The 26,982-nt window shown below is 39.0% G+C and overlaps 1 protein-coding gene across 1 annotated transcript in view; it reads left to right on the top strand.

Annotated features, from left to right (window-relative positions):
• TXNRD1 (thioredoxin reductase 1) overlaps positions 1-24,657 on the top strand; it is a 124,064-nt gene extending 99,407 nt beyond the window's left edge. The window contains exons 8-17 of the mRNA XM_077265660.1: positions 3,465-3,607; positions 6,054-6,169; positions 7,292-7,517; positions 9,256-9,345; positions 9,558-9,634; positions 10,794-10,950; positions 11,397-11,524; positions 11,948-12,032; positions 18,255-18,389; positions 22,677-24,657. Coding sequence (XP_077121775.1) covers positions 3,465-3,607; positions 6,054-6,169; positions 7,292-7,517; positions 9,256-9,345; positions 9,558-9,634; positions 10,794-10,950; positions 11,397-11,524; positions 11,948-12,032; positions 18,255-18,389; positions 22,677-22,739 — 1,220 coding nt within the window. The 3' untranslated portion in view covers positions 22,740-24,657. The remainder of the gene's footprint in view (positions 1-3,464; positions 3,608-6,053; positions 6,170-7,291; positions 7,518-9,255; positions 9,346-9,557; positions 9,635-10,793; positions 10,951-11,396; positions 11,525-11,947; positions 12,033-18,254; positions 18,390-22,676) is intronic.
• Positions 24,658-26,982: the final 2,325 nt, after the last annotated feature.

Genomic DNA, 26,982 nt, shown 5'->3' on the forward strand with positions numbered 1-26,982 from the left:
CGCTTCAAGTTGCATTTTTTTTCCGTCCAACTTTCGGCCAAAAAGGACGCATGCGGCGCAAAACGCAGCGTTTTAGCGTGCGTTTTGCCGCGTTTTCGTTTGCGTTGTGCGCTGCGGCGCCGACGCTGCGGCGCACAACGCAAATGTGAACGTAGCCTTAAGCATTACATGTACAGTGCACAAGTTTTAGGTAGGTGTTAAAACCTGTTTCATCGGATGTAACATAATAATTGAAAGAGAAAAATAGAAATGTTAATGGTTTATTGTTATCAATTAACAAAATGTAAAGTGAATGAAAAAAAAAAGAAATCCAAATCAAATCAACATTGGTGTGACCACTATTTGCCTTCAAACTGTCTCAAAGTATAATTTCTTCTAGGTACACTAGAAGCAACATCTTGGAGAAGTAGCTGCAGCTCTTCTGTGGATGTAGGCTTGTGCAAATCTGTCCGTATTTTGTGGTAATCTAAGAGATATTAGATTCGATGAAACTGAGATCACGACTCTGTAGAGGTCATATCATCACCTCCTGGACTCCCTGTTCTTCTTTACACTGGAGATCTTAATTAAATAGGCGGTATGTTTGGGGTTCTTCTGCTGCAGAATAAATTTGGAGCCAATGAGACGCCTCTAATGATATTGCATGATGGATAAGTAACTGCCTTGATTTCTCAGCATTGAGTACACCATTAATCCTGACTAAATCCCAAACTTCATTTGCTGCAATACAGCCCTAAATTAGCAGGCAACCTCCACCATGCTTCACTCACTATTGTACAGCTCCGCAGCTCTTCGGCAAATAAACTGCCTTTTGTTACAGCCAAGAAAGAAAGAGAGAGAAAGTGCTCCATGTGAAGGTCACCGACAGCAAAGGTAGGGGAGGGTTAGTAGCACCCCCACCGCCGATGGTTGCACTGAACAGGCACAACGCTGTTTGTGTTAGTTCCCGGCTGTCCCAGAGTGTTGCTGCACCTTTCACCTGCCCCACACGCCAAAGTGTAGGAAATGTGACAGGATGAAAGATTAGGAGAATAAAAGGGCAGATATCGTCAGGATCCAACGCTGCAAAGTGAGGAGACTAGCCAGACCAGATGAGGATAATGATTTAGTGAAAATTACATGTTTCAGGGACTGTTCGATCCCTTCACCAGGTAAGTACTTATCTGTTAAAGGGGCACACCATCCCTGAAAAACATAGCTTTCATTATGCTCATTTGGTCTTGCTGGTGTCCTCACTTGCGGTGCGGTGCCCTGATGATATCCACCCTTTTACTTCTGTTACAGCCAAATATTTCACATTTTGACTCATCAGTCTATAACATCTGCTGCCATTTTTCCGTACACCATTTCCTATGTTTTTGTACATAGCTGAGTCACTTGGCCTTGTTTCCATGTCGGAGGTATGGCTTTTTGGCCCAAATCCTTCTAACAAGACCACTTCTGTCCATGCTTCTTTTAATAGTTGATGGGTGCAAGTGGGTCCGACTGGTTGCTGACACTTCTGGACAGGATTATTGGTGTCCTTAATGCTGTGAAATACAGACAGTTATCGACCGTACAATACCATCGGAAAGGTGTCTAATTCTTTCCAAATATATTCTGTAGCAGTAAACCTGTCACCTCATTTTGCCGCTATAAGATGTGGCCACTGCCTTTCGGGGCTTATCTACAGAATTCTATAATGCTGTAGATAAGCCCCCAGTCCGACCTGTAAGAGAAGAAAAACAAGTTTTATTATACTCACCCGGGGCGGTTCGGTCTGATGGGCGGCGCAGGTCCCTGGCCCGGCACCTCCTTTCCATGCAATGTCGTCATCCTGCTTGCTTCATGCCGTGCTCCTGCGCGGGCGTACTGATCTGCCCTGTTGAGGGCAGAGCAAAGTACTGCAGTGTGCAGGCACCGGGAAAGGTCAGAGAGGCCCAGCACCTGTGCACTGCAGTACTTTACTCTGCCCTCAACAGTGCAGATCAGTACGCCTGCACAGGAGCACGGCACAAAGCAAGCAGGATGGTGACATCGCATGAAGATGGGAGGCACCGGCCCCGGGACCTGTGATGCCCATCGGACCGGACCGCCCCAGGTGAGTATAATAAAACTTGTTTATTACTTGCATTACAGAATGCTGTAGATAAGCACTGAAAGGCAGTGGCCGCATCATACAGCGGCAAAACGAGGTGACAGGTTCCCTTTAAGAATGATCTTTGGGGTAAAGAAGAGCAAGGCATCTTGGAAGTGATGATTTGAGCCCTGATCTCAATATCAAGTCTGTTTGGGATTACATGTAGAGACAGAAGGGTTTGCTCAAGCCTATAAACATAAAAGAGCTGTGGTTAGTTCTCCAAAATGTCTGGAACAACTTCTATGCTAAGTTCCTTCAAAGAGGAGTTAAAGTATACCTAGAGGAAATATCATATGATACTGGTTTGAAGGCAAAGGGTGATCATACCAAATATTTTTTTTTATTTACCGTAGATTTCTCTTTTGTTAATTCATTTTGTGTTTTGCTATCTGATGAAACAAAACTATGAATACCTCTATTTTACAAAGTATTCTCAGTGTGCAGCATTTTTTCAACATCTGCCTAAAACTTTTGCACAATACTGCATATACATGTAATAAAATATGTATATCTTATCTATGTATACTGTGAATGTGTATATACAGTCACGGCCGAAAGTCCTGATATTGTTCCATAAAATGAAGCATTTCTCCCAGAAAATTATTGCTGTTACACGTTTTGTTATACAATCTCAGGAACAATTTCAAGGGTGCCAACACTTTCGGCCATAACTGTATATCATATATAATATAAATAGATCAAAAGCATAAAATGATACCTTTGATGATAGCTATCAAAGTGTTATACAGTTATTTTCCAAGAGCTGATTAGTACTGTGTTATTGCTTGTACACCAGTGTGTGAGCTGGATTGATAATAGTAAGTACGTATGCAAATTATACATAACTGAAATAAGCACGCTGCTAAATTGCACAAATTACTGAGTGAGCTCTGGGGAAATGATCACAAATTTCCCTTTTTCTGGATCTGTTCACTTTAATTGGTATGTCACACATGTGGTAATAATTTCAGTTGACATAATTGGACACTTTTCAGGCGCAAAGTAGCTATAATAAGCATGAAAATTATACAAGCCTTGAATATTAAATTACAAAAACATATCCTTGTTATAAAATGTGCATGTAGCTGCATACGCTAAAGGCTGCTGTTTTATTGGCTAAATCTATATATACTTAGAACCAGTGACATCATTCTTCAGTGGGGAAAGAAAACCCTATGAAAGTTATTCTCCATTAGGAACATATAGTTGACACGACGCCAAGTTCTCATAAATATAGTCTATATTTCAGACTAGTTACAATATACCTTGATATCATTTCACGTCATAAGTATTATTTCTCACTATTTGACTATAAAAATGTGTCTGTAAATTTTGCTTTGAAAAGTGCAACACAACTGGGACATTATGACTGAATCCATCCAGAATTATATTGGCTCCTTGAATTGGAACTACAGGGTGGCTCTAATGGAAAATAAAGTGAAATATGAAAATGGCTATGGAGAGTTTGTGGAACCACACAAGATAAAGGTATGACCATGTTCAAATATTTAGGTGAATGTTGGTATTCTTCCTGAAGTGAACACTATGAAAAACAACACTTAAAGGACAAGTAACAAAGCAACAAGTGTTGCAGAGATAGAATCATTGTTGGTTATTGGAGGGCTTACATGTAGATTTGCAATAGGGTCCAATGTTTCAAGGCCATGTATTATCATGATCATCAAAATTATGGGAACACTAGCCTCTTTAAGGCTTTTCCAGGCACAACAGTCTTCTGTAGATGTACACATGCTTTGGCCGGTTGTTCGGCAGACAGCCCTATCAGTTGTCTCTCCCATTCACAGGAGCGCTGAGCACACCTGTGTTCTCTATGAAAAAAACACCAAGACATCCCTGGGAGAACAAAGTGATTAACAGTCCTAAATCAGGCATACCAGATCAACATCTTCTCCGTGACCAGTTGGCCGATGCCTCAATACACATTAGAGTGCGCCAAACCTGCAAATATCAGCAGGTTTGGCCGACATTAGTCTAATATGTATGAAGGCTCTGACACTGGTACTGTAGTTAGTCCATTTACCGTTACAATGGCTCCCTACTCTCTTGGCCATGATAACCACTTTGTTTCTCTTGAATATTTCCTACGTAGTACACACAGTATACAGTGCATCTATTTAGGTAATATATAGGTGTCATCAATATACAGTACAGACCAAAAGTTTGGACACACCTTCTCATTTAAAGATTTTTCTGTTTTTTCATGACTATGAAAATTGTACATTCACACTGAAGGCATCAAAACTATGAATTAACACATGTGGAATTATAAACTTAACAAAAAAGTGTGAAACAACTGAAAATATGTCTTATATTCTAGGTTCTTCAAAGTAGCCACCTTTTGCTTTGATGACTGCTTTGCACACTCTTGGCATTCTCTTGATGAGCTTCAAGAGGTAGTCACCGGGAATGGTCTTCCAACAATCTTGAAGGAGTTCCCAGAGATGCTTAGCACTTGTTGGCCCTTTTGCCTTCACTCTGTGGTCCAGCTCACCCCAAACCATCTCGATTGGGTTCGGGTCTGGTGACTGTGGAGGCCAGCTCATCTGGAGTAGCACCCCATCACTCTCCTTATTGGTCAAATAGCCCTTACACAGCCTGGAGGTGTGTTTGGGGTCATTGTCCTGTTGAAAAGTAAATGATGGTCCAACTAAACGCAAACCGGATGGAATAGCATGCCGCTTCAAGATGCTGTGGTAGCCATGCTGGTTCAGTATGCTTTCAATTTTGAAAAAATCCCCAACAGTGTCACCAGCAAAGCACCCCCACACCATCACACCTCCATGCTTCACGGTGGGAACCAGGCATGTAGAGTCCATCCGTTCACATTTTCTACATCACACAAAGACACGGTGGTTGGAACCAAAGATCTCAAATTTGGACTCATCAGACCAAAGCACAAATTTCCACTGGTCTAATGTCCATTCCTTGTGTTCTTTAGCCCAAACAAGTCTCTTCTGCTTGTTGCCTGTCCTTAGCAGTGGTTTCCTAGCAGCTATTTTACCATGAAGGCCTGCTGCACAAAGTCTCCTCTAACAGTTGTTGTAGAGATGTGTCTGTGTGGCATTGACCTGGTCTCTAATCTGAGCTGCTGTTAACCTGCGATTTCTGAGGCTGGTGACTCGGATAAACTTATCCTCAGAAGCAGAGGTGGCTCTTGGTCTTTCTTTCCTGGGGTGGTCCTCATGTGAGCCAGTTTCTTTGTAGCGCTTGATGGTTTTTGCCACTGCACTTGGGGACACTTTCAAAGTTTTCCCAATTTTTCATACTGACTGACCTTCATTTCTTAAAGAAATGATGGCCACTCGTTTTTCTTTACTTACTGCTTTTTTCTTGCCATAATACAAATTCTAACAGTCTATTCAGTAGAATTATCAGCTGTGTTTCCAGCAGACTTCTGCACAACACAACTGATGGTCCCAACCCCATTTATAAGGCAAGAAATCCCAACTATTAAATCTGACAGGGCACACCTGTGAAGTGAAGACCATTCCCGGTGACTACCTCTTGAAGCTCATCAAGAGAATGCCAAGAGTGTGCAAAGCAGTCATCAAAGCAAAAGGTGGCTACTTTGAAGAACCTAGAATATAAGACATAATTTCAGTTGTTTCACACTTTTTTGTTAAGTATATAATTCCACATGTGTTAATTCATAGTTTTGATGCCTTCAGTGTGATTGTACAATTTTCATAGTCATGAAAAAAAAGAAAAATCTTTAAATGAGAAGGTGTGTCCAAACTTTTGGTCTGTACTGACATCAATATTTTCTTGTTTATTTTAACAAGTATATATGGAAATTAAAATTAGCATAAATCTGATTTTCATACCTTTAAGGTATATAAATATGTATTGTTGCAGGTATATTTGTAATGATTACAATAGAAAATAATAATTCATTTCTGATTTGTCTCTGTAGTCAACCAATTCAAGAGGAAAAGTGAAATTTTTTACAGCAGAAAAATTTCTCATAGCTACAGGCGAGAGACCACGTTACCTTGGCATACCTGATGACAAGGAATACTGTATTACAAGGTATTAATAATTGTCTGCTGTAGTGAGTCTTTGTGTCGCAAAATCTGTATTAGAAGATGTGCCTCCAAGCAATAGTACAAAATACCACGATACTCAATTAAATATGCAACTTAAGCTTAATTGATAAGTCAGCATGTGGACATAGAAAGGTCGTTTTTTGGTCTGTCCCAGACATTGATCACGAGCCTATGTCCTACGGTTTATAGCAGATACAGGGGCTGACTGCCATTTGTCAGACTAATTGTTTTGCTGTATAGTATTAAGTCTTCATGTATCAAAATGCCTTAGCTAGAACACGCAAAGTATATTTCTTGCAGATCTGCCCAAAAATTAGTAACAATAACGTTATTGAATAAAATATATTTGCCTGGTACTACTAATCAACAAGGCACCTTCTTAGGCCCCTTTCACACAGGGTTTTCATCCAAGGTTCAATGGCCCGATTGGGGCTTACATCCGAACCCCCCGCACAAAGTGTTTCTGGCATATATGTTGACTTGGCCGTTGACCATAATGGTGCAGATGGAGTCACTGCATGATCTGTCATGCATCATGTTCGGCTGTATACGCTTATTGGAGGCAGACAGCAAGGTGAAGTAAACTAGGTCTTGCAGATCGCCTCAAATAGGCATTTAAGGCCAAAAATTATGCACGACAAAGCACATGGTGACTCCTTATGCACCATTATAGTCAATGGCCCCATTGGCGCATACACCCGAATCCCATTTTGCAGGGAGTTCAGACATTAGCCTAGACTGGGCCAGTAAATGTAGGTAAAAACGCAGCGTGAAAGGGCTCTTAAACTGAACACTATAGTAGCCTATTGTCTACTGCTATACTGGTGGTGTTCTATATAATATTGGTCATATATAATATCTAGATTGAGAAAAATCACAGTACTGACCACTTGAATGCTTGTTGTGAGTATACAATAGGATAAAAACGTATAAACTTCAGGCTATGGTCATGAGGGCCCTCGAATTATATTTTTTAATAATTGTCAGATCTATTTTATTTGTAGAAATAAGGCATCCAAGAGCTGGGCTAATAGCCACATATGTAGCTACAACTTATATATGTTACACATTTTATATTAAGAATGTATTCTCTGTTTTATTTTAGTGATGACCTCTTCTCCTTGCCCTACTGTCCGGGGAAGACTCTGGTGGTCGGTGCCTCGTATGTTGCACTAGAGTGTGCTGGTTTCCTGTCAGGTCTGGGGCTGGATGTAACAGTTATGGTGCGCTCAATTCTCTTGAGAGGTTTTGACCAGCAAATGGCAGATAAGATTGGTGAACACATGGAGGAGCATGGAGTGAAGTTTATCAAACACTTTGTGCCAACAAAGGTACAATTGAAATTATCATTATATCTTTTAACATATTCTATTTTTTTTTTAGAAAAAATGGGATGCAAAGATAAATTTAACATTGTTTTGATGTGTTTTTCAAGTGAAAATAGATCCATTTACTAACATTCTTAAATTAGGAAAGCTGCCTTGATATTGAGATTCCAGCACTTCTTCATTGATTTGAAACACAGGAGAGCGCTTACTGTGTTTGGTTTACTGCTGTTTTTGTATGTAAGATTTCCCTGCACAGCAGCGCTCCCAGCTACCCAATTCTGTAGGTAGTTGCAGCACAGCTCTATTCACTTGTATAGGACCCTACTTCAGTTTCCTGAAAGAGGGTACTGATGTGTAGACAAAATACAATAGGCCAAAGCACCAAATTCATTCCGAGGATTGGTGGAGGTTTCATCATTATCCTGACTCCATAACTAGGCTGCGAGTGTAGGGCGCTTGAGACTCATTTCTATGGATATGTCTATGTACCAGTACTCACACTAAGAGATTAGATAGCAGATAGCTTGGTTCAACTGCAGAGGCACGTATGAAGATTCCAGAAGAAGGCTTATTTTCAAGCTGAATTCTTGTACTTACGCACACTTACAGTAGATAAAAAAAACTATTCTGAACCAGAGATGTAAGACATGAGCTTCATAAAATGGCTGACATACTCAGAATCAGGAAGAGGAAGGGAGGGGTTACTGACATCAGAGCTAGGGAGGCAGACAGTGAGAGAGGAAAGACAAACTTCAAAAAGGAAAACCTTATTGCAACAGTAACAATACAATACAATATTGTATGATTCCTAATTCATAGGACATGACAATCATGATGTAATGATGTAATAGCATATCCAAACAATATGCCATAACTTTATAAAATGTGAATACTCCTTTAACCTAGTAGGGAAGGATCAGAAAAAATACATTATTTTTTAAAGAATAATGTTTGTATGGATTGTAAGGCGACTGCTGGACCCATATTGGATGGGAGATATGCATCACAAAGGTGTATTTCCACTGTGATATAAACCTGGAGTAATGCTCTAGCACACATTGTACTAAGGGGGGTTAATTGGCTATGTTAAGGCCAGCTCTAATTGTGAGCAGCTGAAGAGTTAGGGTGGGTAGGCTGCTCACCTTATTTCCATCCCTGGGTTTGGTTCAAATTGTAAAATGGGACCTAATTATCTGATACATGGTTCTGTGTATGGAGCTGGGTAGACCTCCTAGATTGTGTGGCTTTGCTAAAAGACTAAGAAGCAGAACTCTATGCTGAACCCAAACTATTATCTGGACTGTTTACTTTATGTTTCACTTTGTGCTGGACAAAGGCTGTATTTCAGTTTTCCTGTGATGTGGTTTATGAGAATCGAAATATATCAGTCTGGCTTTAAATAGAAGCGGTTCCTTTAAACAGTCTATGTTCTACAAAAGTAATGTACTGTCCAAATGAAAAACATTTCTTTATAATCAAAACACTGAGCATACTTCCCACCTAGAACCACAAAGTAGTCGTAATCGTAATACTTAACCATTAGAACATAACATTTCAGCATCGTACTGTAGCTCTGCACATTTTAATGTTTACCTGCTCCAGAGAATTAGCTCTAGATATAATCTGTCTGCCGGTCTGAGTAATTAGATTAATTTCCCAATTCCTTCTTGTGTTTCAGATTAAGATGTGTTTAGCTGTGCTTAGATTGGATTGTGTCTAACATATTATATTTTCTCTGCAGATAGAGCAGATAGAAGCCGGAACACCTGGGAAATTGAAAGTTACATCTCAGTCAACTGACGGTAGAGAGATTACAGAAGAATATAACACTGTGAGTATCAAACAGATAAATAATTATCTCATTCATGGCAGGAAGTAAATAAAATACATTTGCTGTGTGAATAGGTGTAAATCTAAAGATCATTTTATGCATAAGGCCAGTATTAAACAAAGCTCTGACAAGCCTTATGTTATGCTCTAATTTTGTGTATTGCCGTTATCTTTAAAACAATGGCTAAAGCCACATTTTACAATGTTTTGCAGGTTTTGCTAGCTATTGGAAGAGATGCCTGCACAAGAAAAATTGGTCTGGATATACCAGGAGTAAAGATCAATGAAAAGTATGTACATAAGCCCATGATTAGTATATCAATGCGCTTGTGATTTGGTTTGGGACTTGTCCTCTTGAAATAGTAATCATATTAAACTTTTCAAATGAAAAATTCCTTCTCTAATATTTGCTGTATGAATTTGGTACTTGCTATTCTCCAAGATTCTGTGAGCAACAGGCTAGAATTTAGACGATTATTTGGTTCACTTTGATTGTGAACTCTCTAATAATAATACGCCTTGAAAGCCGTCAGGAGACTGGCTTCCAATAGTAAAATATTCGTTGACTGCAAGCAAAGAAGCTATAAAGGCCTGCTACATATATGATCTTAGAAAGATGTAGAACTTTCTACTGCTCAGTGATTAAGTTGACATAGCATATATTTGTGAAGGTGAAAGTTCCATTTAGGCTAGGGCTACACGGTATATGTGTCGCGGTGGCAATTCTTAGACAAGTCGTGCTACTAAAAACATCTGTGCAACTTGTTTGTGACTGACAATTGCATGGCTATATTATAGCTGCAATTTATGCTTTAAAAAACCCACCAAATTGCGGACAATTTACATGCAAGTCACATTCTCTTGTGACATGCATTGAAGTCTATGGAAAGTGTGTTAGGTGCAACTTGCGACCAGCAACACAAAAAATCCAACACGTTTGGAAACATTTGCCACACTATGTGCGACACTGCGATTTCAGTGTCATGTCGCCATGTAGCCCTAGCCTTAGTCTAACTTTCGCACAGTTGTGATTCATGCTGCTCAACTCACGGACAGCATGCTTCCCAATCCTTGGACAGCATGAATTAGCCTTTCTCCATGTTTGCAGCCAAGTATGTTTGTAGCTGAAATGCTCCTGCATTTGAAGATTCTTGTTTCTCCACGCCCGCTTCTATTGATTGGCAAGTGTTTCCCTATGCACACACATGGAAACAATTTGAGAATCAACTGAAGCATGGTGGATCGATCCTGGCGGAGGTGGCACTTAACTAGTCATGTCTCCTATAGTCCTCGGTTGGTCCTTCAAATGCCAGACAAAAACATATCTGGCTGCAATCATGCAGACAAGCACTGATTTATGATGCCCATGGTTTGGGTGGCATGAATCACGTGACAAGTTCCCTTTTAAAAAAAGAATGTACCAATTATCTGATATTTTATATCTTTCAGAACAGGAAAAATTCCAGTCAATGATGGGGAGCAGACGAACGTACCTCACATTTATGCGATTGGAGATGTGCTGGAAGACAAATTAGAACTTACCCCAGTAGCTATCCAGGCAGGTCGCTTATTGGCCAGAAGACTATATGGAAGCTCAACAGTAAAGGTCAGTTATCTCAGTCATGTTGTACACGACTAGATGTGAGACTAATGCTTCCAGAAATAGAATTACAATGTCATGGAAATTGTACATCTTATCAAATGTAAGGTTTTTCCTTCTTTCACGAATTACACTATCAAAACATCTAAATGACGGGGATCGTTGAGCTCTTTCCCAAGACATATATGAAGGTTTTAGGTGAACAGAAGATGCTTAGAGCCTCAGAATTTAGTAATCCCCTTAGCAGCTGGAATATAGTGACATTTTTTGATAAGTTCTAAAAATGTTTAATTTGGTGTGCAAATCTTCTGTATATAATGTATAGAAGGTTAGATGTCTATATGTCGTATGTCTGGTAATAATTACTTACTCACCTCTTAGCTGAAAAGTAAAATTATTGTGCCTTATAATTTGACCCTCTTATTAATACATGTAATTCTTCTCTTACCCAGTGTGATTATGTAAATGTTCCAACAACAGTATTTACACCCCTGGAATATGGTGCCTGTGGGTTATCTGAGGAAAAGGCCATAGCCAAGTATGGAGAGGCTAATATAGAGGTAAGAAAAACCGTCCACCCGTATATATACAGTATACAGCCAGTGCACACAATGGGGAGGCGTAGCAATAATAGTGCTAGGGGAATGGAGCAGATTCTTAGAGCAAGCAATCATTTTCCAACTCTTGTTGTTAGGACACCATTGAAAAATGAAAGCAGTGAATGGCTTGGTTGTTATGGGCACGTAAGGGGCCTTTGGATGTCAGTGATTTCAGTTGCATTTGACTGGAAATAACGAATGTATTTATACTTTGTTTTCACATGTGGCTTCAAAGTAACGCTAGTGTAACATAGGCTCAGATAGTTCATCCTGAAATTATAAAATATTAATATTTAATAATATTTAGACTCTGGTGCTGCTACAACAATGCTAAATGCTACAGAATTCAAGAAAATTATTGTTGCGTTTGTCCAAAGTTTATGTTTTTTTTGTAGGTTTACCAGTTATTTCTGGCCTTTGGAATGGACTGTTCCAGCAAGAGACAACAACAAGTGTTACGCCAAGGTCATCTGCAACATAAATGACAATGTAAGTGACAAAAATACTACAGAAGTATTAGGTTTCCAACATATGGCTTGTGTGCCCCACAGTATATACCATGGGTTCTATACATCATTTACGTGTTTTTTTTTTAAGTCACGTTCGTTTTCTTTTTTTTTGTCTTCTGGTATTAGTTGTAGTTTCTGGTGCTAAATTCATCACAATGATGCACACGATTGATAAATTTTGTGCAAAGTAAAAAATGGGCTTCACTCCTTTCTGGAACTGGTTTTGCAACTTTTGGAGCCAAAAATCACACATTGGAGCAAAAAAACTTGCAAAATGTACACCAAAATGTGGGCATACTCAAAAATAAACCAGGGGGGTACTAGATTGAAGTTGCACCAAATTTTGCAACTTTTTAAAAAGTCACAATTGATGAATCAGCCTGAAAAATCTGTAATTGCTAGACCCTGTCCACAAAGTGAAAAACAGGCAAACACAAATAAGGCCAGGTTCACATTGCGTTAACAGCAGTCCGTTCAACACGTGCGTTGACGGGCTGCTGGTAACGCAAATGCCGGTATGTCAGCGCACTAGCGCAGATAGAGCTAGCAGATGCTCTATCTGCGCTAGCAGTGACGGACCCGGAAACGCTGTAGCCCGCATCCCAGGGTCCGTCACTCAATGACGGCACATCGCTAGCGCACGCCCATTGTGGGCGGGCGCTAGTGATGCGTCCGACATTGGAGTCAATGGCGGCGTTAACGGACTGCGTTACACCGCGTTATGTCGCCGTGTAACGTAGTCCGTCTAACGGACACCTGCAACGCAGTGTGAACCTGGTCTTAGCTAGACTTCAAACAGGTGCACATATTATAATGAATTGGGTGCAAGCAAAAAAAAGAGTCAAAAGACACAAAACTAGACAAAAACAGGCAATGATGAAGCGGGGCCCAAGTCTTTAGGTAGTTACTCTTACTGTGAATATAGTATATGAATAAAAATGTTTTGAGAGGGCGACCAGGTAGTACATAAAATCTGTGTATATTAACCCCTTCGTGACCAAAGGTATTTTCATTTTTACATTTTCGTTTTTTGCCCCCCCCCCCCCTTCCCAGAGCCATAACTTTTTAGTTTTTTAGTCAATATGGCCATGTGAGGGCTTGTTTTTTGCAGGATGCGTGTACTTTTGAACAACACCATTGGTTTTAACATATGGTATACTGTAAAAGAGGGAGAAAATTCCAAGTGCGGTGAAATTGAAAAAAAAGTGCAATTCCACAATTGTTTTTTTAACCATGTTCACTAAATGCTAAAACTGACCTACCACTATGATTCTCCAGGTCATTATCAGTTCACAGAAACCAAGCATGTCTAGGTTATTTTTTTTATTTAAGTGGAGAAAAAAATGCTACCATTTTGGTGCAGATACGATCTTTTGATCGCCCGTTATTTCATTTTAATGCAATGCTGTGCCTGTATGTAGCAGAAATGCTCACTTGCTATGAGCGCCGACCATCGGGCGGCGATCATTGCAATCCGGTAGTGACAACCATAGAAGTCTGCTGGAGATCTCTGGTTGTCATGCCAACCCATTGGTGACCCGCGATCACTTGAAGGGGTCACCGATGGGCAGGATTTCCAGCATGCTTGCTGGAAGTGCAAGTTAAATGCCACTGTCAGAGATAGACAGCAGCATTTAACTAGTTAACAGCCACGGGTGGATTTCAATTCAAACTTCTAGAGCGTACAGTATATGCAGTGGCTTGTTCAATGTTTCTTGTAAGGATTTTTCTAGGGGTTTGCTATAAAAAATATAATTTTTAGAATGTACATGTTTCACAGTCAAACACAGTTGTAAATTATTGATACTGAAGTTCCACTGATGCACTTAGGTTTATTTAAAAGAAAAATTGTCAGCGTACCACGTTTCAGTAGTATTGATGCTTATATCAGCCTTTAACCACGGGTGCCAAAAGGCCGTTGGTGAAGATTAGCAATCATAAAGAAAAGTGAGAAACGTTGTTACTTCCATTATTAAAATGATAAATCTTTATTTTGGATATGAAAGAGTATTCCCATATGGTAGAAAATTTGACACGTTTCTGGTGCTAAGTACACCCTTAGTCTTAGATGTTGGCAGATATGCAACAGATAGACTTATTTGTGTGCAGCAGGAGTTTACACTTTTCTGACAGTAGATGGCGATGTTGTTACTATTATATGCTTAGTTGATTGTAATGCATATACTTGTTGTACTTTGGTTTCAATTTCTCTCTGGTAAAAGGTCCTTTAGACTTCCTGTTATGCTGTATTAAGAAGCTGATGCATGTACCTCATGTTCTATGTAGATAAAAATTGAATTACCCCATATAATCTTCTCTCACAAATTTCTTCTGCAACCAAACTATGCAACATTAGATACTCTTTAGAATCATGGGGAAGACTTATGAAAGATATAATCATATGGAAGCACAAATAATTCATATTATTTATATGCTATTTGTTATGATTAAGAGGTTGCATAGTTCGAAACGTGTTGATGTTAGCGTAAATATGCATTTTTAGTTCTTTCTTCTTTGTTAATTTTTTATATTTCTACAAAAAATGTGATGTTTTAGATTTTTTCTTGCAGTTTCTGAATTTTCCCTTCCCCCTTCCTATGACAAATAATTCATGATGAACCAAATGAGTGTGCACAATAAAGCCAAATGGAAAAACAGATAAAGGCAATATAAACCTAACAGAAGTATAACATCGGAATAGAAAGCATAATAAAGCCAAAAAGAAACACTGACATTATACAGTGGCATGTAAAAGTTTGGGCACCCCTGGTCAAAATTACTGTTATTGTGAACAGTTAAGCAAGTTGAAGATAAAATGATCTCTAAAAGGCCTAAAGTTAAAGATGACACATTTCCTTTGTATTTTATGGGAAAAATATGTATTGTAATTTTTTACATTTTAAAAATTGCACAAAGAAAAATAGGCCGATGTGAAAGTTTGGGCACCCTTGGAGATTTGTGTGCTCTGATAACTTTGACTGAGGTTTCAGACCTTAATTAGCCTGTTAGAATTATGTCTTGTTCACTATCAAGAAAGACCAGGTGATTCAAATGTCCCAGCTTTATAAAAACCCAGCCTCCTCTATCCTTCTGCCAAAAATAGCAGCTATGAGTTCTTCCAAGCAGCTGCCTAGGACTCCGAAAATGAAAATGGTGGAGGACAACAAAGAAGGAGAAGGCTATAAGAAGATAGCAAAGTATCTTCAAGTTGCTCTTTCCTGAGTTCGAAATGTGACTAAGAAATGACAGTTAACAGAAGCAGTGGAGATCAAGATAAGGTCTGGAAGACAAAAGCTAAATTTCAGTAAGGGCTGCTCCTAGAATTGCTAGAGAGGCAAATCAGAACCCCTGCCTGACTGCAAAAGATCTTCAGAAACATTTAGCAGACTTTGAACAGTAGAACAATGTACCACAACTCCAGAGACACATGCAGAAATATGGCCTTCATGGAAGAGTCATCAGAAGAAAACCTCTCCTTTTTCAGGAAAATAATTTCAGGAAAAGAACATCTCGCCAGCCATTAAGCATGGGGGTGAATCAATCATGCTTTGGGGTTGTGTTGCAGTCAATAGAAGGGGAACATTTCACGGGTAGAGGGAAGAAAGGATTGAATGAAATTTCAACAAATTCTTGATGCAAACATAATACTTTCTGTAAAAAAGCTGAAGTTAAAAAGAAGATGGCTTCTACAAATGGATAATGATTCAAAACACATGTCAAAATCCACAATAGACTACCTCAAAAGGCACGCACAAGCTGAAGCTTTTACAATGGCCCTCACAGTCTACTGATCTGAAAATCATTGAAAATCTGTGGCTAGACCTCAAAATAACAGTACATGCAAGACGACCCACGAATCTCACAGAACTGGAAGAATTTTCCAAGGAAGAATGAATGAAAGTCTCTCAATCAAGAATTGAAAGACTCTTGGCTGGCTGCAAAAAGTGTTTACAAGCTGTGATACTCTCATAATGGGGTATTACTAGGTACTAACCATGCAGGGTGCCCAAACTTTTGCATCGGCCCATTTTCCTTTTTGCAATTGTTAAGATGCAAAAGTTGAAAAAAATTGGATATTTATACAGTATATATATACTGTATATGAATTATTTACAGCCAAATGGAAACACATATGAAGGTAATATAGTTTTTCTTGTTTTTCTCAGGCTCTGAATGCCAAATACCTTCATGGTATGAACTTTAAAAATTATCTCTTTTTTCCATCTACTGAATTAATTAAACGTTTTTTTTTGTTCTGTTTCTGTTAGTATACATTGCCTTTATGTGTGTTTCCTTTGGGCTTTATTATGCTTTCTATTCAGATGATATGCTTCTTTTAGGTATACATAGTCTTTGTCTGTGTGTCTAAGTAAGCGTTCAGTTTTTTGAGCAGTGTTTTGAGTTTTTCAGCACTTGGACAGCTCAGTAATAGTTTGCAGAGAATCTGTTTATTACAGAAGTTAGGATCAGTCAGAACAATAGGTATTACTGATCCTTGATTAAGGTCTGTTTATATGGACCAGCCGGCGGCATGGTAAGACCTCAGATCAGTAAACTTATACCAATCAGCGAGTGTTTGAATGCCCATTTACACAGGAAGACTGAAGTATATTTCTCAAGTGCGACTTCTGTTTACACAGGACGATGCACTAAGAAAGATGATTTTTCATGATGTACCAAAAATATTTTCACCCATTGAATGAGCATTTTGCTCATTCATCTGGTGATTGGCAGCCTATCTACATGGCAAGATAATTGTGAAGCAAGCCTTTTTTTAACAACGCTGGTTCACAATTATCTTGCGGTGTGAATGTCCCTTTACAAGCATAGTAATGCCCATCTAATGAAGCTCTGACTTCCCCAGTACTTAGACCCATTGTATAAGCAATTAAAGCAGTCTGTAGGGATTTAATTGCCGTTCCTTCAGGATGATCATTGCATTGTCATCCACTCTTTCATTTCATTCTATCCACTCTTGGTGATGGCTAAATTATGTTCTGGGAATTACCTTCACGCTGCCATTTTTTTAACCTGTAAAATAATTTTCCTGTACAGTAAATAAGGTACATATGACTGTTACGAAAATCTCTTCCCTGGCAATATAATTTTATCAGTGCATGAGCTGGTGTATTATGATAATTAGAAAATATTACTTTCTCCCCTGATCTGACACATCACATGTATTACATTAATAAAGGACTGCTGCTTATGTCTTTTAATGCTGTCATCAAAATGGAGCTCTGATAACACTTAATAAAGTCGGTACGCGAGCAATCCAGTCTGTAAAGGTGCAGAGATGAGGATAATAAAAGGACTTTTCCATCACCGTCGCTTCTATCCTCTAGTTTTGTGTCACATCATATATCCATGGTATGAATTTCTAAGTTAAATCAGGGAAAAAAAGAAATCAGATTACCATTCTCCTTGGAAGGTGGCTGTCACCTTGCACCACTCACCTGTGTTGTGCTGCCTATGGTAATGTGACGGGCCATAATCATAAAGATGATGAATTGAATGCAGGAGAACAGCATCAATTCTACTAACCTGACTCGTGAAGGCTGTTGACCCCCATAAAACATGCTGACTTATGTGCTGCATGTTCGGGGCAGTGATTGCCTTGGAGATTGGAGGCTTAGCACACACCGACTGTTCCTCCGTGATCTAGTACCATCAGCATAAAATGGCAATAATTGTCACGCTGAAAACTAATTGAGGTTTTTGGAGAAAATGCTGACATTTCAATTTCATTCCCAGCAGAAGTAATTCCCCTCTAACTAAATTTGTGTGTAGATGTGCAAGAAGCAACAGAATATTATTTTTTATTTCTATTTCATTTTTTTTTACTAAAATATTAGAAAGTTAGCATTACACATAGTGTCATTTTTATTCTATACTTTAAAGCAAAAACCTATTTGTGTCATTTGTAGGTCTAACATTTTGTTCTGATGAATTTCCTTTTATATTTTTATAGTAGTTGGAGCTATGTTTTTCAAGCACATTGCACCAAATCCCCTGCAAGTTAAATAATACATTTCAGATTGAAATCAGCCACTAGGGAGAGCAAAGTTCATAGAGCTCCATCTCCTATTATATTTTAACAAACTAATTGTTAATTTATTAATTATTTAAAAGTGTCATTGCTTTACATTTATTGGGTATGTGTGATGTTTCTACATTCTGTTTTCTTTTTATTATATTCCAGGAACGAGTGGTGGGTTTCCATGTGCTTGCTCCTAATGCTGGAGAAATGACGCAAGGATTTGCAGCTGCCATAAAATGTGGTCTCACCAAAGAACAACTGGATAATACAATAGGAATACATCCAGTATGTGCAGAGGTGAGTGCTGGAAATCTAATAGTTCATCTACATATTCAAGTTATTATAGGATGTCACTATGTAGGTTAGAGATCCAAAAACTTTAGAAGTACTAACCATGCTCTACAACAAAAAAATATCAACTTTCCACATACATTGTAAAGCACATGAATCATCATAGAGTCGGAAAAACCCAAATTTGGCACTTGTATACACTAATGTGTGCCAATAACAAACCAATATGTACCAACGTGAACAGCAAATGATGTTAAGCACAATTTATTATACACAGAGACGGCAGTTCTTGCCAATTTCCTACCGTAAAGCTGCTTGAAGGGTGTCAAAACTTTGCGCAACTTGGAATTTCACAAAGGTTTTGAGACTTTTGCCATTTATATGGCAGTCCCACATCCAACTCCACAAATTTATTAAAAAGTAGAGGGAGCTTGGTAAATCGGGATGTAGCAAAGTGCACCCAATAAATTCACCATCATTTACATTACAAAAGTAACATAAATTACTACGGAAATGTATGCCAGCCCCAACTAGAGTAACATTTCTGGTGCTGGCCCACAATAATAGAAAGATATAGCAAATTCATTTAAGTGGCGTAAGCTCCATTATGAATTTGGCACACTTTACGTTAATGCTCCCTTCATTAAACTGGGGTATAAAACACCAGTCTTAAGTCGGGGCCAGAGAGAATTTTTTGTAACCTTATCAATGGCCGTACCTTCTCCTGTAGTGTGGCAGTGATATCTCCGTTTCCAGATTTAGTCCACAAGTAGTTCTCTTCTGTGAATTCATTAAATGTGAAAGGGTGCCGGTAGCATTTTCTGTAAGTATGTGCACAGTTCCTTGTAGCCTGAGTGTGATGTCATACATAGAGGCGGCACGGCAGGCTGAACCACAGTCTACATGTTTCGGAAATTACTATTTCGTCTGCCAGGGCCCATTGCTGTTGAGTGTGGTTCGTACTTTTATTTGTATCTCAGTATGAATGTCACATCACAGTAACCAGCAATAAAGATGGAGCTTAAAATAGAACTGCAGTGCATATTCTTTTCCAAGACAAACAGGACAAACCTTGAAATTACAGCAGTTATTTGTCTCATTAGAAGTCAGTGCAAAGCCTGTGCTTAGAAAACAAGGTCCTATAAATGATAAAGTGCTCCCAATTTCAGGAGAATGAAAACTAGTTACAGAAATGTATGGAAATTATTGATGATGTCTCTTAAACGTTAAGAATTTTCCAAGGTCAGAGTAACCCTGCAGAACAATCAACTCCACCCATATACATATAGGAGTTTAGAGAAAAAGGTTTTTACATTTTATCTTACTGCCTATATGTCAAGTCATGTAACCCTATGTTGCCAAGATGTTGTCAGGAGGAAAAAGGAAAAGAAAGAACTAAAATAATATGCTTGCATACATACTGTATGTACACCCTTAAACTAATACTTTGTTGAAGTACCCTTTGAATTTATGACAGCATTAAGACCCCGATTCATCAAAACTCTGAGTTGCGCCCAAATTTTGCAAGTTTTCAAAGTTTTTACTCCACTCTTTGGGTGTGAAGACTTTGATTAATTTAGGTGTACATTGTTTTGAGTAGGGGTCTATTCAGGGCTGGATGTACTATTGGTGCAACCCGTGCAGCCGCACACAGGCCCAAGCGGTAAGAAGACCCACTTCTACCTCCAAAGCAGGTGGAATTTTGCATTATGATGAGCCACTGGATTGAAAAGGGCCCATATATTTTTTCTGCAAAGGGGCCCTCTTTTGCGAGAGGCCGCTTGAAACATGGATGACGGACTGCCACAGGACGAGGGGTAGAGCAACAATCAGTGGACACACACACAAAAATTAGATAATATAGTATGAATATTTAGTAACCAGTTTATAAAACAAAGAAAAAGATGGTGGGTAAGCAGTGTATAAATAACAAATACAATTACAGCAGCTACTCACAGTAACACCGACTAAGAGTATACGCAGGTACAAAAACAGAAATAACAGTTATATGAAAGCAAAATACAACGCGTTTAACACTTTCTGTGCATAAATCAATAAAACGGCAAATTTGTGCCACTACTTTAGTAATCTTCTACATGAAGTAGTTTTCAAGGTGTCTCTAAAAGAATAGGCCTTTTCTCCAAAATAAATGAACCTCTATAAGGCTATTTGTATATGCACATATATATTTAGTTATAAGATGGTACCGGTACATCCTGAAACTGAAGTAGAAGGGTCCTTGCTGGCTGTGTCCCGAATAATCAGAAATGCAGTCTTGAAGCTCTTAGGGATAGAGAATGCTGATCTCTCCAACGCAGAGCTTCCCGAAGTCCTTAGCGATAGAAACGTCATCTTAAATCTCTTAGGGAATGCTGATTTCTCCAATGCTACCCTAACTACCCTAACTAGTTAGAGATAAGGCCTCACGTGGCCTAGCCCCAGATGCTGTGTGCTAAGTTTTCCTCACCGAGTCGGCTCATGTCATGCCGAACAACGCATCCCAGAATCACCAACAACAGATGCCGAGTTGCACTGCCCTATCCAGACTTTCTCCAAGGATCTGTAGCTTCACTTCCACCCGGACTCTCCTTCGACTCCTCCCAACCGTCCACCAGTCACCAAAATAACCCATGCTCCAACTCCGGCCTCTCGACGCTGCCCTATACTGGCCAGATCACATATTACATCACAAATCTCCAACAATACAGTAAACTGTGATTAACCCTTATGCGCTCATAGATTATCCATAGTGCTCCTATATATATTAGTGACTACCTTGAGGATTCATAGTGTTCCCCATATATATTACTGACAATCTTGATGATTCATAGCACATGCTTATATATTAGTGACTATCTTGATGATTCATACTGCACCCCATATATAAGTGACTACCTGGATGATTCTCAGTGCACACAATGTATTAATCGCTACTCTGTGGATGATACATAGTACACTCATATAATACATCATTCACTAACGGGATGACTGACTGTGTGCTCATACATATAGTTCTGCATCTGGATAACTCAATGCGCCTATATATATTATTCAGCATCTGGAATCATAGTGAAACCATATATAATATTTTAACCATGTGAATAGATTGTTTTAAATGTTGCTTCATGTTAAACAAATTTGTTGTGGGAAAGGAATCGGACACTGCCGTTGTTCTGACACAGAACTACATATGTAGTTGTTTAGATATTAAAAGCTGCCATGTGCCTCATGAGGACACTTACATAAAAACACATCAAATAAGCTTGGCGGAAAATCTCAACATCGCGTTTGTCAAAGCAATGTATTTATGCTCCCACAAAAGACGTCTTTGATACAGTTAATTAAGGCCTTTGAACAACCTCAGGCAGGCACATTGCAATTTTCTCTCATTATTCTGTGACAATTCCTATCAGTTAATACCATGCAGCATGACACATCGCAGAAATGCAGTTTTAAAACGAGATATTAGATGAATAACCCAGTATGTACATTAACACTTCTTGGACCTGGCTCATGCACTGGATTTTAGTGGCGTTTTTCTTAGACTCATCTGGATTGCTGGATTTGTAAATTGCAGGATAATTAGGCAGGATTTGTGACCTATACTGCCAATATTTTGGACAGGCTCTGTGATTTCTATAGGGACTTCCACGATACAACAGATATAACTCACTTCCTAGCTCATATTGCCTTTCCCACATTTCCAGAAGAGCAATCCTTTCATGGCCCATTAACTTCAGAAGAGCTGACCCTAGCTATTGATAGTAATAGTATGCCTAACTATCGGAGGAGAAAAGGCAACCTGTTATCTCCAGAAATGATATTTACCTACAGATATAAGGTAAATCTGCAAGCAAATAGCATTAAAACTGTGTCGTCAACTGCAATGGCTTGCAAAAGTATTCACCTCCTTGACTTTTAACCTATTTTGTCAATAGTATTGACAAATTTGATTTAAGCAAGATTTCCTATATTATGTTATAAAAGATGTGTCTGTCATCCTGGAAGAAGAATGAAATAAACTTCAATTACTAGTAGAGATTAGAGAGTAGAGACTTTCATTTTCATTTGCTGGAGACATGTCAGTAATTGGCATTCATCTTTGATAGCTGAGAGAGGAAACACGGCGTGGTATCTTCCAATCATGCAGTATGTCTTCTCTTGATTGCAAGCACAAAATTATCCAGAAATATTCACTTTTGTAGTTATCGCTGTATTTAGGAATAATCATAGCCCCTTGCTGGGTAACAATCAGAGAAGTACTCTAAATGCTACCATCATGTTTACTTTCAGATATTCACCACCCTGAGCGTGACAAAGCGGTCTGGAGGAAACGTTATGCAGGCTGGATGCTGAGGTTAAACCCCGCTGTTTGTTGCTGTTGCCATTGTCTCATAAAGCAAGTGAGCTAAATTGTTAACGACAGAAGACAATGCCAAGGGAAGAGAATAAGGAACATCTACAGCACCGAACAACAAGAAACTCATTAACTTTAAGAATGGCAGCAAACAATACAGCTAAGTGACGAAATAAACTACAGCAGTGCACTCTTGGTGCTTTTGTGATGTCTCGACCCAAAGCCATATCTGGTGGGCTGTGACTGAAGAACTGCAAGCTTCGTTTATTGACACTAGGGATATGTCCCTAAATATTCAGTGGTGGTATCAGAACATTTTAATATCATTTAAACTAAAGTTATTTATTTAGAAGTACATTTTTAAAAAATGTCACTGAATTAATAAGTAGTAGAAGAAGATTACTGGGGTTGTTAGCTTTGAACAATGCAATTTTGTTTAATCAGTCCCTCAAAAATATACTTATCACAAGCGATCAGCTGGATTCCATCAGGAAAGCCAAAAATAAAGTGCACAACTACCATGCTGCCCCCAGAGGCAAGATTATGTATTACATGATACCCGCTGACATCAGTGGTGTTTTGCGCAATACACTGACATGCTGAGTCCTCCTGAGGGAGATGCTCTTTGTAGACGTTCACTTCTTTGGCTGATCCCTCAGGAGGATCCTTTGTAATAAATCAGAATGTCCCTTTAGGGTATTTTAAATTGGGGTTTCTGAAAAAGGCCACTCCTTATGTCATATGGAGGCTAGATTGAGGCTACATGGTGATATTTTTAGCCTTTATATTTCCTCTTTATTATTTTTCAATATATTTGAAGTTGCCTGAAAGAAATTGACATCTACTGGTGTCATCAATGTAGCTCGCTCCTCTGAAAAGTAATGGAAAACGACTAAATTAGATTATTTTGTGCAACGCATTGTAGCAATGACAAATACGCCTGCATAGCTCAGTGCATGGAAATACATTTTGGCTGAACCACATTAGGGGACAAACATGAAACCTAATAAGAAAAGTTGATGCTGCATTTTATGCCATTTGTTTTCATGTTCTAAATGATATAAGCAAATTAGAGCTCATTCAGACCTCCATTTTTTTCTTGTACGTGAAAAGAACTCATTGATTTTTATCATTATTTGATCTGTCTATGTCTACCTTTAGAGATTTTCTTATAATCTGAAGAAAAAGTTGCAAAGCTTCTCCTAAAATGTTAAAAATGGACAGCACACAGATTGCACAATGATGGCATGGTGGGTTCTCTCCGATTTCTATGGACGCATAGACTTGTTTCGTTATGTTCAATTATAATTTATTTTTCTCCATCTATTTTGCACAGCACCTCATACTATGAAAAATGGAGGTCTGAATGACGCCTTTTAGTTAGCGCATCACTCGTAAGGTTTACACAAACATATATTTCAGGTATAATTCTCATATACGCATTATTCTATACTTGTAGTCATGTATTTGTGACCATTTGCATCTGAAAAAAACTACAGAGGATTTAGGATTTCATGTTATAATTCATTGAGTGATTTTTATTTATATACAGTTATAGAAAAGAAATTAAGAGATGAAAAACTCTGATTCTGAAATATTGTAAATCAGAATGGAGCCATGGACACCTGTCCAATAACCCTGACATTGAGTATTATATTCCTTTTTATTTTGAAATTAGGAATTAATTTGATAGGTAAATGAGTAGCAGAGACTGCTCACCACCATTCATGTACATGTTTAGTTTCTTAAAGATGGAATTTAGCTTTACCTAGTCACTATGGAATTGTATTGTAGCAATACCTTTATGTACTAGACGGGGCAATTTATTACTTTGTGTGTCTGTTTTATGTCTATTTGTAAATTACATATCTATTTTGTTAAATGGTAATCTTGTTTAGAAAATGGTTTGAAATAAAATGTGCTATTTTTTGATAAATGTTGGCTACTTGACTTCATACGGAAGCGTGACATAACACAAGGTTAATGGGCTGCGGAATTCCTTAGTTTCTAAAAGCATTGTGCTGATATTTTGCAAAATAACTCACCTAGGGAATGTTTTTCATTACAGTCGAGCCGCGTGCACAGTGCTATTTGTTTAGAGTTGTTCCATTCCCTGTAGTTGAAGGTTTTTGTACAATTTGCTCAGAAGACAGTTACAAATGCAAAGGCTGCACTGCCCCCCACAACGTCCTGTTCCAGGAGAGGTGATGGACGCTGTGGGGAGTGAGTGCAGCCCCAGCTTACCGTGATGCCACGTTTGGGACTCCTCTCAAGCAAAATGTCACAGTAAGTACAGTAAAAATAAAACATACTTAGGAATTTGCTACATGGAGAAAAGTGTAGGATATTGTTTAAAAGCAAATTACAAAAGTGTTTAAGGTGTAAGGCTACATATTTAAAAAATACATCTTACGTCCTAGCTAAGCCTTTAAGGCTTCTGGATACTAGAGCATATCACAATAAGTTGGCAGTATATTTAAAAAATAACAATGAATATATTCCCTTTGCAACAGAGTTGACAAATGTATTTTTACTTTTTCTGCACAACTTTTCAAAAAATCCTCGACAGCCAACTTTTTTTATGGACTCATTAAATAAACATAATAAATCATTAAGATTATAAGTGATACATGTCTACAGACTATAAATCCCATATTAAAACATTAGCTACATCCACTGTGAACTGTAAAAGGATGATAAATACCGTCATAAAAATCTGCAAAGACCACGCAAGCATAAAAGAAAAATCTCAGACACATTACTTTTTTTTATGGACAGGGAAAAATGGCTCATTTTAAAGAACTGTTTATGAATTTCTGTATAGTTTGCTACCCAGTCAAAGGAGACCCTGGCTGGCACTGTGAATATGCTGATACTCTATGTGCTGAATATTTGTGACAGCTACTAGTAGGGATAAGTGGATAAGTGTAAGAGCTAAATGGCTCTGCCTCATAGTGCCAGAGACTGACTGTGGCACTGTTGTTCAGCATTTAGAGCTAAAATGATAGGAGGAATTAATCAGTGAATCTCTCAACCTGTTCAACACTGAGCACTGAACAGTTTAGTAAAAGGTGCAGCTCTCAGTATGTTCTGCCCAGTGACAAAGAACAGAGACAGTTGTGTGAGAATTAATAGCAGGGCTGGAACATACTGGGGATTGTGGGTTAGTGACAGGAAGAGAAAGTTCTGATAGTAAGTAAGTCAGAGAATGCAGTGGAGAGGAGCAGGTGATGAGCTAGAGAAAAGGAGAACACAAGGGAGTAGGAGCAACGAGGACAAACAGAACTGTCTTACCTGAAGAAGCCAATTTAGAGACTCCATCTTTTCAACTGAAATGCAGTAGCAAATGTGCCAGGACTAGGACAGCCTTATCTGCAAGTTAGAACCAGGAGAGTCAGGCAGTGGGAACAGTAGGGTGGTAGCAGGAGCTCCCATATGTGTAGGTTCCAGGAAAATGGAGTTACCCTTAGAGTTGAAGCATTCTGCATTCTTCTGTATTTCAAGATCTGTGTTTGTGTCCATCACCACTGGGAAAGTTCCGATGTATGTGAAAGAATAACAAGGAAACAATGTAACATATTATTTCCTATATTTGAGTGTTGCTGTTAGTTAAAAAGGACTTTACGTTTTAGCTGGTGTGGTTTCCTCATTCTGAAGACCAAAAGAATTGGCGCCGTGGATGGCAGATCAGAAGGGAGTATAGAACTCTCACCCACCAAAACATCACAGAACACACACATCCAAGGGCCCAAAGGTTCCCCTACTTCTGTAGCAGGCTGGGGTGAAGAAGACGTGCCACTCGCCCATGACTACAACCAAAAATGGAGGACAGCGGCATTGATCCCAAGATGGCGGCCATCAGTGTGGGTTCCAAGATGGCAGTGAATGGTGGTCTCTGGTGGATCAGACTGGACTGCCATGGGCAGAGAGGGCGCACCAAAGCGCAAAAATATGTCCAGTCCACTGGAGTGTGGCCTGAAGAAGCTGATGTCCTGAAGCCAAGGTTTGGCCCAGAAGAGGAATCATGTTCCAGATGAGGGTCGAGATTCAAAATGAAGTAGGCCAACCAGGTAAGAGACGACAAATGCAGAAGGCGCAGCTGAAAGTGGAGCCGCTGAGAGTGGCGAGTGACACGACGCCCTTGTCAGTCAGCTGGCTCAGGAAGAGGCAGAGCCTTATTCACCTGAAGATAACCTTGAGTCAGAGGCCAAAGTCAGCGGAAAAATAAAAAGCTATAGCTTT

This window comes from Ranitomeya variabilis, chromosome 5, assembly GCF_051348905.1.
Source record: "Ranitomeya variabilis isolate aRanVar5 chromosome 5, aRanVar5.hap1, whole genome shotgun sequence".
NCBI classification, from domain to species: Eukaryota; Metazoa; Chordata; class Amphibia; order Anura; family Dendrobatidae; genus Ranitomeya; species Ranitomeya variabilis.